The sequence below is a fragment of the Hipposideros armiger genome, unplaced genomic scaffold (assembly GCF_001890085.2).
Source record: "Hipposideros armiger isolate ML-2016 unplaced genomic scaffold, ASM189008v1 scaffold_395, whole genome shotgun sequence".
NCBI lineage: Eukaryota > Metazoa > Chordata > Mammalia > Chiroptera > Hipposideridae > Hipposideros > Hipposideros armiger.
In genome coordinates this window covers 615,096-628,640 of record NW_017731745.1, presented here as the reverse complement: position 1 = coordinate 628,640, position 13,545 = coordinate 615,096, and the positions used below count along the sequence as shown (strand labels likewise).

The 13,545-nt window shown below is 33.2% G+C and overlaps 1 protein-coding gene across 2 annotated transcripts in view; it reads right to left on the bottom strand.

The window, feature by feature from the left end:
- Positions 1–13,545, bottom strand: part of SRBD1 (S1 RNA binding domain 1) — a 216,577-nt gene that overhangs the window by 149,609 nt on the left and 53,423 nt on the right. For both annotated transcript variants that reach the window (XM_019663551.1, XM_019663550.1), the window contains 3 exons: positions 13,425–13,521; positions 11,589–11,724; positions 3,103–3,206 (listed from right to left, as the gene is read on the bottom strand). In XM_019663551.1, coding sequence (XP_019519096.1) covers positions 3,103–3,206; positions 11,589–11,724; positions 13,425–13,521 — 337 coding nt within the window. The remainder of the gene's footprint in view (positions 1–3,102; positions 3,207–11,588; positions 11,725–13,424; positions 13,522–13,545) is intronic.

The window sequence follows — 13,545 nt, the reverse complement described above, 5'->3', positions numbered from 1 at the left end:
TTTTATAGTTGAGGATGCCTCAATTATACCCATTCACAGTTGATCTATAATATTTCCTATTGCTACCACCTAGTCCAAGGCACCATCACCTGTTGCCCCATTATCTACTCTTGATTCCTTCCAAATAGTTCCTTACACTGCAGCCAGAGTGATCTTCTTAAAATATAAACTGATCACGACACTCCTCTGTTTCAACCCTTTATTGACTTTCCATCAATCTTAAGATAAAGAACAAAATCCTTGGCATGTCTAAGAAAGCTAGGTATAAACTGGCCCATGCCTACATCTCAATCGTCATTTCTTGTTGCTTCCTCTTCCTTTCCTCTTGTCTCTGACCTACACAGGCACCCAGCCCAGACTACATTAAGGCTCCCCATTACGCACACTTATGCCACACTGCCTTCTCCTTTAACCTCAGCATACTCCCAACCATTTTCTCAGTGTCTTCATTAAACTACTGTCAGCAAGGATGGCCAGTGGATTTATCTGGTTTACAGGTAGGTCCCCACTATCTAGCACATAACCTAAATGGATTATTACATGGGAAGGATGGAAGGTGGGAAAAGTAGAGACAAAGAGAGTTAAAAAAAAAAAAGAATAAGATTCAAGCAAGCATCTTCAGGCATCCAAATGTGTTTCAAGAAAAAACAAATTTCTTGAGAATGGTTCTTTAGTTTCCAGAGAAGTATTTTAACTAGCTTTTCTTTTAGTTCTTTAGTTCTCATAGAAGTATTTCTTCAATTATCTATATGGAGAGAAACTTCTAGAACATGACTGAAAATTATATCACTATACCCACAGTGATGTAAAGTATAATATTGGGTTGTCAAAAAAGTCATGACGTATTTTATTCTATGTTTTTTGTTGCAAAAATGCATCATGACTTTTCTAACAACCCAATAGTATAGGATAAACATTATTACCAATTATCCAACTGGAGTAGAACTGAATAAAATAAAATAGTGATAACTCAAGGCAAACCAACTAAATCACTGCAAGGAAAACCGTTCCTTGACACTTCCTTAATGTAAAGATAATACACTAAGAGCATAACTAATGCTTATTTACCTATATAAGACAGACTCTGATATTGAGTATTATAAATATTCATAGGAAAACAAGCTAGAAGTTGTCCCCAATTTACTGTGATCTATTTATAAAATATTTTACTAAAAAGGAAATTAGCATAATAATCTCACCACTTTGTAATTATAGATAGGCTATACAGTTACATGGAATATAATTTAATGCTCTCAAATCTGTGAGAAAGGTATTACTCATCATTTTAAGGATAATAAAATTGAAAAAGAAATTAAATATCATGCTCATAGTCACAAGGGTAGGATGTAATATAACAAATTCAAACTCAGAAATATCCACTTCTTAGGATTTTATTCTTCCTATGAAACTATTGTTAAGTTTCATATTTTAAATTAATCTAATTTCTTTTTTTTCTTTNGGGCAGTGTCACTGGCCCTCATATGTGGGATCCGAACCAGGGCCCTCTGGCATCCCAAGCGAGTTCTTTTTCTTTCTTTTTTTTTTTTCTAAAGATTTTTATTGGGTAATTGGGGGGATGGGAACAGTGCTGGGGAATTAGGGGAAGGGGAACAGACAAGTTGCTGTTGTTTTGTTCTTCAGTCTAGGCCAGGAATCAAACCGCTGTTGCTCAGAGCTCAAACTCTTGAGTGAGCTCTTAACCAACTGAGCCACTCGGCCGGCCCTTAATCTAATTTCTTAATACAATTTTTTAAATCTAGGATTTTTTAGGTATTTCCTTTTTATTTTTAATGGAATTTATTTACTTATAAAGGATATAAGCATTCACTTAAAAGATGACAACTACACTGAAGAGTATATGATAGAAAATTAAAATCTCACGCCAGAGCTACGGAATAGACCTTTTATATCTTCTCAGACATTTTCCTACACATACATAGACATCTTTTTGCCACTGACATCTATTATAAATACTAATTATAAATTGTCTTTTTAACTTAATATGACATGTTTATATCTCAACTTTAGCTCTGTTTCAACTTTTTCAAAATGGCTATGCAGAATTCCATTGTATGGATATAACATAATTGGCTAAAGAAATTTACCTACTGATGAACATTTAGATGGTTGCTTTACTTGATGGGTCCTTGGTTTATTATTTTGTTATTCAGCAAGTTGACTCTTTCTGGAACTGGCTTTTGGCAAACTAGCTTCCAATAAACTGATGTAAGAACTATTTTGGATGAGAGCGCTAATTCCCAAAATACACAGAACTTGTCCTTCTCAAAGAACAATTCGTCCAACTCTTCAAGAAGCATTCCCAGCAATCTCTCTAAACTAAGGTCACACAGAACTGGCTAGTGATGAGCATACAAAAAAATCTACATCTCCTAACTGCTAGACAAGCCATGTTGCCTCTTTGCATCAGTTTTCTCATTGGTCAAACGGCAACTATAAATCTGCTCTGCCAACCAAGCAGATTGTTGTGAGGATCAAACACATTCTGAAAAGTTACAACTCAAAGTTAAAAGTGCCATACAAACATGTGATGCTATTTTAAAAGGTTCCCTTACTAAATGAAAAGGTTAATAAAAAGTTACATAAGTTTGGAAAATTCTCTGAAATAATCAAATAAATTTAATGTTTGTTTTAATCATCTTTAATGTACAAAAGATCTTAGGTGAGATACATAGAGTATGTTTGGAGATTTAAATTGTAATATCCAATGAATTAAATTTTTGTTTCAATTATCCTTAAAACATTTCAGATATGCTATATATAGTATGCATTTGTTAATTCATTTTTTCACAAGAGAAAATCTGCTCTTTATACAAGATTCAAACCATATGTAAAAGTATTAAAGTAGAAGTCCCTCTCCCCAGAGACAACCATATTTAATAATTCTTATGTACCATCCCAATTATTTCCTATTTAAACATACACATATATGCTTACTTTTTAAAAATGTAAAAGATGCTATATTCATGGTCATTGTTAACTGTTTTTATATAATGGATATATTTCCATATCAGTACAGATAGATCTCAGTACGGTAGTTTAGAAAAAAAAGAAAGGAAATGCTATAAAAATCTATAAACAGACCTGTTTTGGATGCCCCACCTACAGAATTGATATTTAACTCTATCAGGAATGTTGACCTTGACCGTCAGTATCTTCAAATTTTCTCCACGGTTAATTGCCAGAATCTGAGTGTAAACATATATGGCAAAGATTGATGACCCACAATATATACAAATGATCAATTTAACCAGTCAACATTTCTAAAACAAATCCAGTAGTTATCCAACCTAGAGCTGTATCAGTTTTTTATTCATTTATTTACCAAAAATGTGTTTAAAAATAATTTCTTTATACATTTTTCAGGTTTTTAAAAAATAAAATACAAGTACAAAGCCTATGACATTCACCAGAAGAGACTTTGGTGATCTAAAATCTTATTTCAGTCTCTACTGCTTGAAAATTTATGATCATCTGGAAATAGAAGAATATGAATATAATTTTTGTGAAAAGAATTGCTAAGATAAATACAAACATACAAAAACCCCTCAGTGAAATATTTAATAACTACTAATTTTTACCATTTATTGTCAGGACCATCTAAGTACTTTAAATATGTTATCTCGTTTAATCTTCAAAGCCACCAATGATGTATGTATTGCCATCTTTATTTTACATAAGTTTCCAAGACTAACTTGTCTCAAATCACAAAACTAACAAGTAGTAAGGGAGGAACTTAAAACTCAGATCTGCCTGCCCATGCTCTTAATATATTAAGAGAACAATTGTTATGAAATACATTAAAAACACTCCTTAAAGAGCAAACAAACCTAAAGTAAGCAGAAAGAAGGAAATAATAAAAATAGAGAAATTAACAACATACAGAATAGAAAAACAATAGAAAATATTAACAAAACCAAAAGTTGGTTCTTTGAAAATATCAATAAAATTGACAAACTTTTCACTAAACTGACCAAGAAAAAAAGAAGAAATATTCCATTAGCAAAATCAGGAATGAAAGATGGGCCATTACTATGGATGCTACAAAATAAAAGGGTCATAAAAGAATACTATGAACAACTGTATGCCAAATTAGACTACTTAGATAAAATGGACAAATTTTTAAAAAGATGCAAACTGCCAAAACAGAATCAAATACAAGTGGAAAATATGAAACAATGTAAAACAAATAAAGAGATTGAATTAGTAATTTAAAAATTTCCCACAAGAAAATGTCCAAGCCAAGATGGCTTTACTGCTGAATTCTACAAAACATTTAAAGAATTAAGACCAATTCTTCACAAAGTCTTCCAAAAATACAACAGAAGAAAAAAATTTCCCAACTCTTTCTACCTACCCTGATACCAAAACCAGACAAGAACTTCACAAGAAAAAAACACAGACCAATGTCTTATGAATACAGAAATAATAGTCCTCAATAAAATACAAGTAAACCAAATCCAGAAACATATAAAAATGATTATATACCCAAATCAAGAGGGATTACTCCAGGAATGTAAAGTTGGTTTGACATTTTAAAAAATTCAATTAATGTAATACATCATACCAATGGAAAAAAAAAACAAAATTACATGATCATCTCAATAGATGCAGAAAGAGTATTTGACAAAATTCAGCAGTCATGATAAAAACACTTGACAAACTAGGACTAGAAGGCAACTTTGTCAATGTGATAAAGGGCATATACAGAACCCTCACAGAAAACATATTTAACAGTGAAAGACTGGATGCTTTCCATCTAAGATCAAAAGGGTATCTCCTCTTGCCACTTCTATTCAACACTGTACTGGAAGTTCTAGCCAGGGAAATTAGGCAAAAATTAGAAAAGAAAAGACATAATAGGCATCTAGATTGAAAGAAAGAAGTAAAACTATCTCTATTTTCAGAAAGTATGATTTTTTTATATATAGAAAATCCTATGGAAGCCACTAAAAACTATTAGAATAAAGAGTTCAGCAAGATTTCAGAATAATCAATTACTACACACTAGCAATAAACATTCTGAAAATAAAAATTTTTTTAAAATTCTATTTCCCATAGTACCAAAAGGAATAAAAATATATGCATTTTAACAAAATAAGTGTAAAACTTATACTCTGAGAACTACAGAACACTGTTTAAAGAAATTAAAGAAGACCTAAATAAATGGAAAAATATCCCATGTACATGGATCAAAGGTTTAATATTGCTAAGATGGTAATGTTCCCCACAACTGATTCACAAATTTAATACAATCACTATCAAATCCCAGCTAGGATCTTTGCAGAAAATTGACAAACCAATTCAAACATTCATATAGAACTCAAGACACAGAATATCCAAGTCAATCTTGAAAAACAGGACGAAGTTGGAGGACTCCCACTTCCTGCTTTCAAAACTTACTGCAAAGCTACAGTAATCAAGACAGTGTGGTACTGGTGTTAAGTACAGACCTATATATCAATGGAATAAAAGAGAGAGTCCAAAACCAAATTCATACAATCATTGTCAACAAGGATGCCAAGACAATTCAAATGGGAAAATACAGTCTTTTCAAACTGATGCTGGGATAACTGAATAGCAACATACAAAAGAATAAAGTTGTAATCCTTTCTCACACCATATACAAAAATTAACTCAAAATTGAACACAGACTTAAATATAAGAACTAAAGCTATAAAACTCTTAGAAGAAAATATAAAATTTCATGACCTTGAGTTAGATTAAATCCTTAGATGTTGTACCACAAGCATAATCAACAAAAGAAAAAATAGATTGGACTTCATTAAAATTATAATTTTTGCACCTCAAAAGATACATCTGAAAAGTGAAAAGAAAACATAGCATGGCAGAAAAGTTTTGCAATCACCTATCACAAAAAGGACTTACATCTAAAACACATACATAAGTATAACTCAACAATAAAAAGACACAACCTACTTAAAAATGTGCAGAACATCTGAAGAGACATTTGTTCAAAAATCATATAGAAATATTTAATAAGTACATGAAAAGATGCTCAACATCATTCGTTACTAGAGAAATACAAATCAAAACTACAATGAGAAAACGCTTCATACTAAGATGGCTATAATCTAAAAGATGGACAATAAGTATTGATGAAGACACAGAGAACTGAAACCCTCATAAACTGATGGTGGAATGTAAAATAATTTAGCCACTTTGCAAAACAATATGGCAGTTCCTCAAAAGATTAAAAACAGAGTTATCATATAACTGAGCAATTTCACTCCTATGTATATATCCAAAAGAAATTAAAACACATGTCCACATGAAAACTTAAGACACAAATGTTCATAGCGGCATTATTCGTCATTGCCAAAAAGTGGAAACAACCCAATGTTCATCAACTGATCAATCAATCAATAAAATGTACTGTATTCATATAATGGAATATCATTTGGGAATAAAAAGGAATGGACTACTGATACATATTAAAATGTGGATGAGCCTTGAACACATTATTCTAAGTGAAAGAATTCAGATGCAAAAAGACCACATTTGTATGATTCCTTTATATGAAATGCCCAGAATGGACAAATCTATACAGACAGAAAGTTCATTGCCTGGAGCTTTGGAGGGAAATGGCAGTGACTGCAAATGAGTACATGATTTCTTGTTGGGGTGATGAAAACATTCATTCTAAAAATGATTATGGAAATGGTTTACAACTGTGAATATGCCAAAAACCATTTAACTGTACAGTACAAATAGGTGAATTGTATGTGATATGAATTATATTTCAATACAGCTGTTACAAAATAAACATACTCCTTTGTTAAAACACTATAATACTGAATTAGAGATGTTCAATTAAAATCATAAGTTAACCTAATAATTTAATCAAGTTCATCAACAGCCTCAATTAAGTAATATTTTCTAGTCTAGTCATAACTAACTACATATATATTTGATATACTAAAAATTAAAGAAACAGCATCACTTTAATATATATTCAGATTTTTCAATAATTCATATTGGCCTTCCTCCAATAAATCTTAATGGGGGCTTAATAAATTAAATTCTCCCCTTACAGGGCACAAACTGATATTTTAACAATTTTAGTATACTTCCACAACAATATCAAACAAAAACTTAGACTTTCTATTTGGGGTGAAAGAAACTTAAAATAATTTAATATTTATCAAAAAATGATTCTACTTTGAAAAGTTTTCGATCTGTTTTTTTATATAAAGAAGTAAAAAAGGAAAAGTATATACCTTTTTATAACTTTAAATTATATACATTTTAAGGTTTTAAAGTAAATGTTAAATATAGAGCAAGTCCTCAAAGTTTAAAAATATTATAAAGCACTTTTTCTTATTTAATATATTTGAGAAATTTCTAAGGTGAACATTGGCAGAAATAAAATAATCACTTAAAAATAATTTTTTAATACAAAATAAACTTTAGTTTGGGCTGGACAAGGACTTCTATCTCTGCCAGTTCTTTACCATACTAAAAGGAATACTGAATAGTAAATAAAAATTCTTCATACAAGAACTTATCTGTAATAAATACATTCTTGCAGAGAACAACAATATAGGGGGAAAGACAGTTATTTCATTCTGATTTATATAAGTACACTATTACATCAAAATATATTAGTGGGTTTTTTTTTTTTTTTGCTATTTTTTCACCATACCTAGTAATGTCAGAGGTCAAACTTACAAAAAGTCCCGACACAGGAGGACTGTGGGTGGTAGAGAAGGGAGTGAGTGGAGTAACAGAAGTAATAGAGTTTGAAGCAGAAACTGGTGTTGAAAGTGAGTAGAAAGATAAAGCAAAATTCCTGGAAACGAAGGCATTGAGTGGGAAATCGGTAGTGGAAAAAGACACAGGAAATGGAACATCAGTGAAAGAGACCACAAAAAAGAAACGAACAGAAGGCCTCGTGAAAGAATGTGAAGGCTGAGTTACAAATTCATATGGTGGAAAGGAGTGCATTAAGGACCAATTTGGAGAAGAAAGAAAATAAGATGCAGCTGGAAGAATTAATTTCACAGACAGCTATAATAGCTATTCCCCCAGTATTTGGAGAAGGAGCTCCAGGTAACATTGTTCCTTTACCACCGTCTTTCATCATTTTCCTTCACTTCTTTATTCTGGGGTACTGTAGGCAGGGCTTACAGTGAAGCTTGAAGGCTGAAGAGCAGGGTTCAGAGTTGGGGACATGAGGCCTCAGCACTACAGGGATTGAGAAGCTATCTTTGTAAGCTAACATATCATCATTCCAGCTGCCAAAATAACTAGAAAGTTGTTCTTAAAACACAGGGCTGTTTTTCAAGACTGACCCTCCCAAAACGTTCTTTCTCAGGCCTGAGTACTGTCACACCTAGAAGCTTATGTCAATCATAAACTTAAATTTATCCACAAACTCACTCCAAGTGCGACAAGTATTAAGCATACTCGTTAAAATACAGAGACCAAAATCTTTTCAAGCAGATATTAGAAAGGCTACATTTTAATAGAATAAAAGTATTCACATTTTTTCCAAAGTTGCAATAAAATTAAATCAACATAAAGGGAGACAAAAATATGACAACAAAATCATTCCTGCAAAAGGAATTTTAGTACACTTAGCCACTAGTTTTGTTAAAAAGTCTTTTTCACTAGACTCTATTGGTAGACTATAACTAAGCAAGTAAAATTTCACACATCTAACATTTTTTTAAATTATCCAAAGTATTCACTTCACCTGATGTGATACAGTGTACACAAAAGTAGAACAGATAACTTTAGATATTAACAGTGAAATTCCTCAAATTCATCAAGACAGAGACCATGTCACCTATGTATCTTAAAAGTAGGATCCAATACACTCATATAATAAGTGTTCAAGAAATAGCTGTGGGATAATTGAAGACTCCCCATGTTATGTTACACCAAAAAAAAAACCCCATAAAAAATAAAAAAGGTTTTCACATCTGTTACCATCACAAGTTAAAAAATTTACATTTGTCATGATGAAAATTAAATATCATATAAAAGGCAACACATTAAAGGCATTGTAGTCTTCCTTAGTATCCTCTTTTTATAACAGTAAAATGCAGACAGAAGGAAATAAATTTAAAGAAATGGTTTATTGAGGACTTCCAGGTTTGGGAAACACTGGTAGCCTCCTGATTCCAAATTCCCCCTCATCCACCCATAAAACCAATAAAGGAAATAAATAAAACAATATAGGACCTACATCTTCAATATTTCTAGGAGATGGGGAATTTGATTGGAATCAGGTATCTCAAAAACAACACACAAGCAGGCAGCAGCAGAGCACTATATTTAAGAAACCTTTTCAAGGAAAGAAAGTGCAAGGGGTAAGGAATAACAGTGGGTAACAATTATAGTGAAGGCAATTAACAGACCAAAAAATCCTGGGAAGGAAGAGGCTGGGAAACGAGGTTAATTGAGGCCAAAGGAGCTTTTTAAAGTTCCTACATATGTGAGGGAATCTAAGAAGCCACATGCCTGCTTAGGACTACACACATGCTCTGAAAAGATCTTAAACTTTCACCTCTAACTGACCTTTGGGCTCCATGCAAAGAGGAAATGATGGCTAAGGCAGAGTTGTAAACAGCCTCGCTAAGCATTGGAGTGCCCCAACACAGAGCCAATCTGGGAGAGTTATTTGTTTTAGCACCAAGCATTTAAGGAAACATCTGACAAATAATTAGATGTCCACAAAGCTAAAGAAACAGAGACTTCAGTGGCCACAAACAATGAACTTTACAAAAATAGTTTAGAGCTCACTGAACAACAAAACTCACAACAGGAACAACAACAAACACTGGGGAGAAGAGCAAATCTGATTTTCAGTGTTGCCAACTTATAATATTCAAAATGTCCAGTTTTCAACAAAAAATTGTAGGGTATTCAAAGAAACAAAAATTATGAACCATTTGCAGGAAAAGGAAATGAATAGGGACTGTCAGGGAAGCAAACATCAGCCTTATTACACAGATTTTAAATTTGCTCATATTAAAGGAAATCATAAACAGAGACCTAAAGGAAACCAAGAGAACAGTGTTTCAACAAACACAGATATCAGTAAAGAGTTGGAAATTATAAAAAGGAACTAAATAGAAATTTGGAGCTGAAAAGTAAAATGACATGTGTGTGTGTATAAATATATATACATGAAAATATATAAAATTCACTAGAGAGGTTCAATACCAAATCTGAGAAAACAGAAGAAAGAATCAGCGAACTTGAAGACCAGTAAATTGAGATTACGCAGTCTAAGAAACAAAAAAAAAAAGAAATGAACAGAGTGAAAGAGACCTGTGGGACATGATCAAGCATACCAACATATGTATAATGGAAGACCCCAGGAAGGAGAGAAAGGAACAGAAAGAATATTTGAAGAAATAATGGTCAAAATTTTCCCAATTTTGATTAAAAACATTAATCTACATATCCAAGGATCACAATGAAGTCCAAGAAAGATAAACTTCAAGATCCACAGCTAGACACATTATAACCAAATTGTCAAAAGCCAAAGCCAAAGAATCTTGAAGTGAGAGATTTAACTCGTCATGCACAAGGGCTCAGTAAGATTAATAGCTAATTCTCCACAAAAACTATGGAAGCTCTAAGACAGTGGAATGACATATTCAAAGTGCTGAAAGAAAACAAGTCAACCAAGAGTTGTATACCCAGAAAACCTACCCTATAAAAATAAAGGAAATGGTTAATGAGTAGAGTTTCAGTCTGGAAAGAAGAAAAGTTCTGCAGATTGGTTGCACAATAGTGTGAATACACTCAACATTACCGAACTGTGCACTTAAAAATGACTAAAATAGTAAAGCTTACGTTTTATGTATTTTACCATAATTAAACATAAACTTTTTAAAAATAAGGAAAAATTAAGACTTTCCAGATATACAAAAACTGAGGGTGTCTGTTACTAGATCTGCCTCACATGAAATGTTACAGGAAGTCCTTCAGACTGAAAATATTGGACACTAGACAGGAATTTGAAGCCATGCTAAGAAATAAAAAAACACTGGTAAAGGTAGCTACATAGGTAAATATAAAACCCAGTATTGTACTTTTGGTTTATGTCTTTTTTTGCCCCACAAAATAGACATAGCCTATGACTACAATTAGGATAAAAAATTAGTAAACTGAAAAATGAAATTAAAAAAACAGAGATATAGTGACTATGATTTATCTGAGATCTCTCATACTTTATTCTAAATCAGATATCTCTAATTTACATTTCACATGGAAAAGATCCAGAATTGAGTTCAAATCCAAGCATACTTGGAAACAAAGTTTAATAAGAAAGGTCAGTGGTCAGAAAATCAAGGTACCTGAGGTGTTATATTGTCAGCTATGCTAATGATTCTTAGTGTCACTAACTTCTCTGGGTCTTCAGTTCCCCATTTGTGAAATGGAAAGGATATGACAATATTATAAGAACTTATATGAAGACAAAAGAAAATAGTTGACTTAAAATTCTTGAATTCCTTAGTAACCTGGTAGGCAAATCCAAAGATTTATCATTATTACTACTATTAGCATGCATAAGCAGTTTCCTTATTTACCTGATGATGTTGAATGTTATTTATGTTGCATGAAAAATTCTGGTAGAGTATAAACTTATCAACATCTTTTTCATTTGCTTTTTTAAAGGATACTTTTGTCAGAGATGACTGGATACAAATATATGCGTTTTCGCACCTGTTCAAATATACAAATATTGAAAAAAACAAGTAGTTATTAGTATATGTAGAAAGAAACATGGTATACAGAATAAGGTTAGCAAAAAAGTTAATTCAATACCAAATGAGATATTTTTATATAACACCCAACTATAAAAATGTTATTGACCCATTAAAAGAGGACTGCCTATTCATACTAGCATAGGTCCTACAGATCTATTTATGTGTCAACCCAATCTTCCCATAAAACGCCTAAATGAATTCAGATACCATCAGCAGTTATACAAGAGACCAAAACTATCCACAAGGAATCTGACCAATAACTGATCTAGATAGCATCCTTCTCTAACCACCGAGTCAGCCAGTCAGAACTAATTAAAAACTAAAACAAAGAGAAATAAGAAAATGAGTCAGGACAGCTTCCAACTGGACCAAATTTCAGCAGTATAATAACTTATAACAAACACATTTTAGGGCCGGCCGAGTGGCACATTGGTTAAGAACTGGCTTGGGACGCCAGAGGGCCCCGGTTCGGATCCCACATATGAGGGCCAGTGACGCTGCCCTCTACAGTAAGATGCTGAACAACAGCTCAACCTGGAGCTGGGTTGCCATGAGTCACCAGTGACGGTGTAGGCTACAGCCCCTGCTGCAGTGGGTTGCCATGGGCTACCATGTGTAGCCAGCAGCCAGCGTGAGCGGCACTCAAGCCGCCATGAGCGGCCATCCAGAAGCTGGTAACTGATCTGCCTTGCTCAGGAAGAGTGCAATGATGGTGCCAACTTGAACCAGTGAAGCAACGTCCTCCACAACTAGACTGAAAAACAAAAGGACAGCAACTTGTCTGTTCCCCTTCCCCCAATTCCCCAATAAAAATCTTTGAAAAAAACAAACACATTTTAAAAATGTGGGCACTTCTTCAACTCTTTCCTGCTAGGGCCACTGAGAAAACAGAAAAGCTCACTCCCTTATATTAAAAATAACCCTGACAAGCTATAGCAGTCAACTGGTTCATGTCCACCTTTCCTCTTGTCTGCACAGGTCACACAGCTAGAGATGTGGCGAGACCTCTGGCAAAACCCTGTCTTCTCTTCTGATACCCAGCCAAAAAGGAAGGACAGAGAATATAATAATGAGGATTTAAATTAATACCTTATTTTAACGAGGCATAAAATCCATACACCCAAGTAGGGTCTAGGTCAAAGGGTTTTAATCTCTTATAAATTGAGGTGTGATTCCATGGATAAGCTGTTCTCCATCAGTTAAAATTCATTTTCAGGTCAGTACTTTTATCCATACCTGATATTAAACACTCTCAAGTTAGCCTAATCACTGGTAAACACCAGAAATGAGATATTATAAAATTAAGTACATACATCATGTTTAAAGAGTAATGCCACCTACTCTAATCTTTCTGTAGCACATATTGTGTAATGCAGTGGTTTTTAAACTGTGTTCCTCATAGAGCTCCAATGAGGTGCTTCAGTGTAAGGAAGATGAGCAGGTAGCGTTCCAGGCTCCTGCCCGGAATACAATTAAAGCAACTTTGCTTTCATCTGTTTTATGTATTAGGGTTTTGTTGTTTGAACAAGGAGTTCTGATACTTAAAAAAAGAGTCTGAAAATAAAGTTTTTAACAAACACTGGTCTTAGCACTAACCATCTGGCCCTTAACAGCATGAGTCCACAAAGCAGAAAACTCTAGAGAAGAGTTACTCACGATATCCGAACAAAGTCAAGTGCGTCTCTGTCTTTCGCAATTATGTCTGCTAAAATATGCTGCACTCCGGCTTCAATGTCCTTGAGTGTTGAAAGCCCTGTAGGTAAAAGGGAAAACAAAA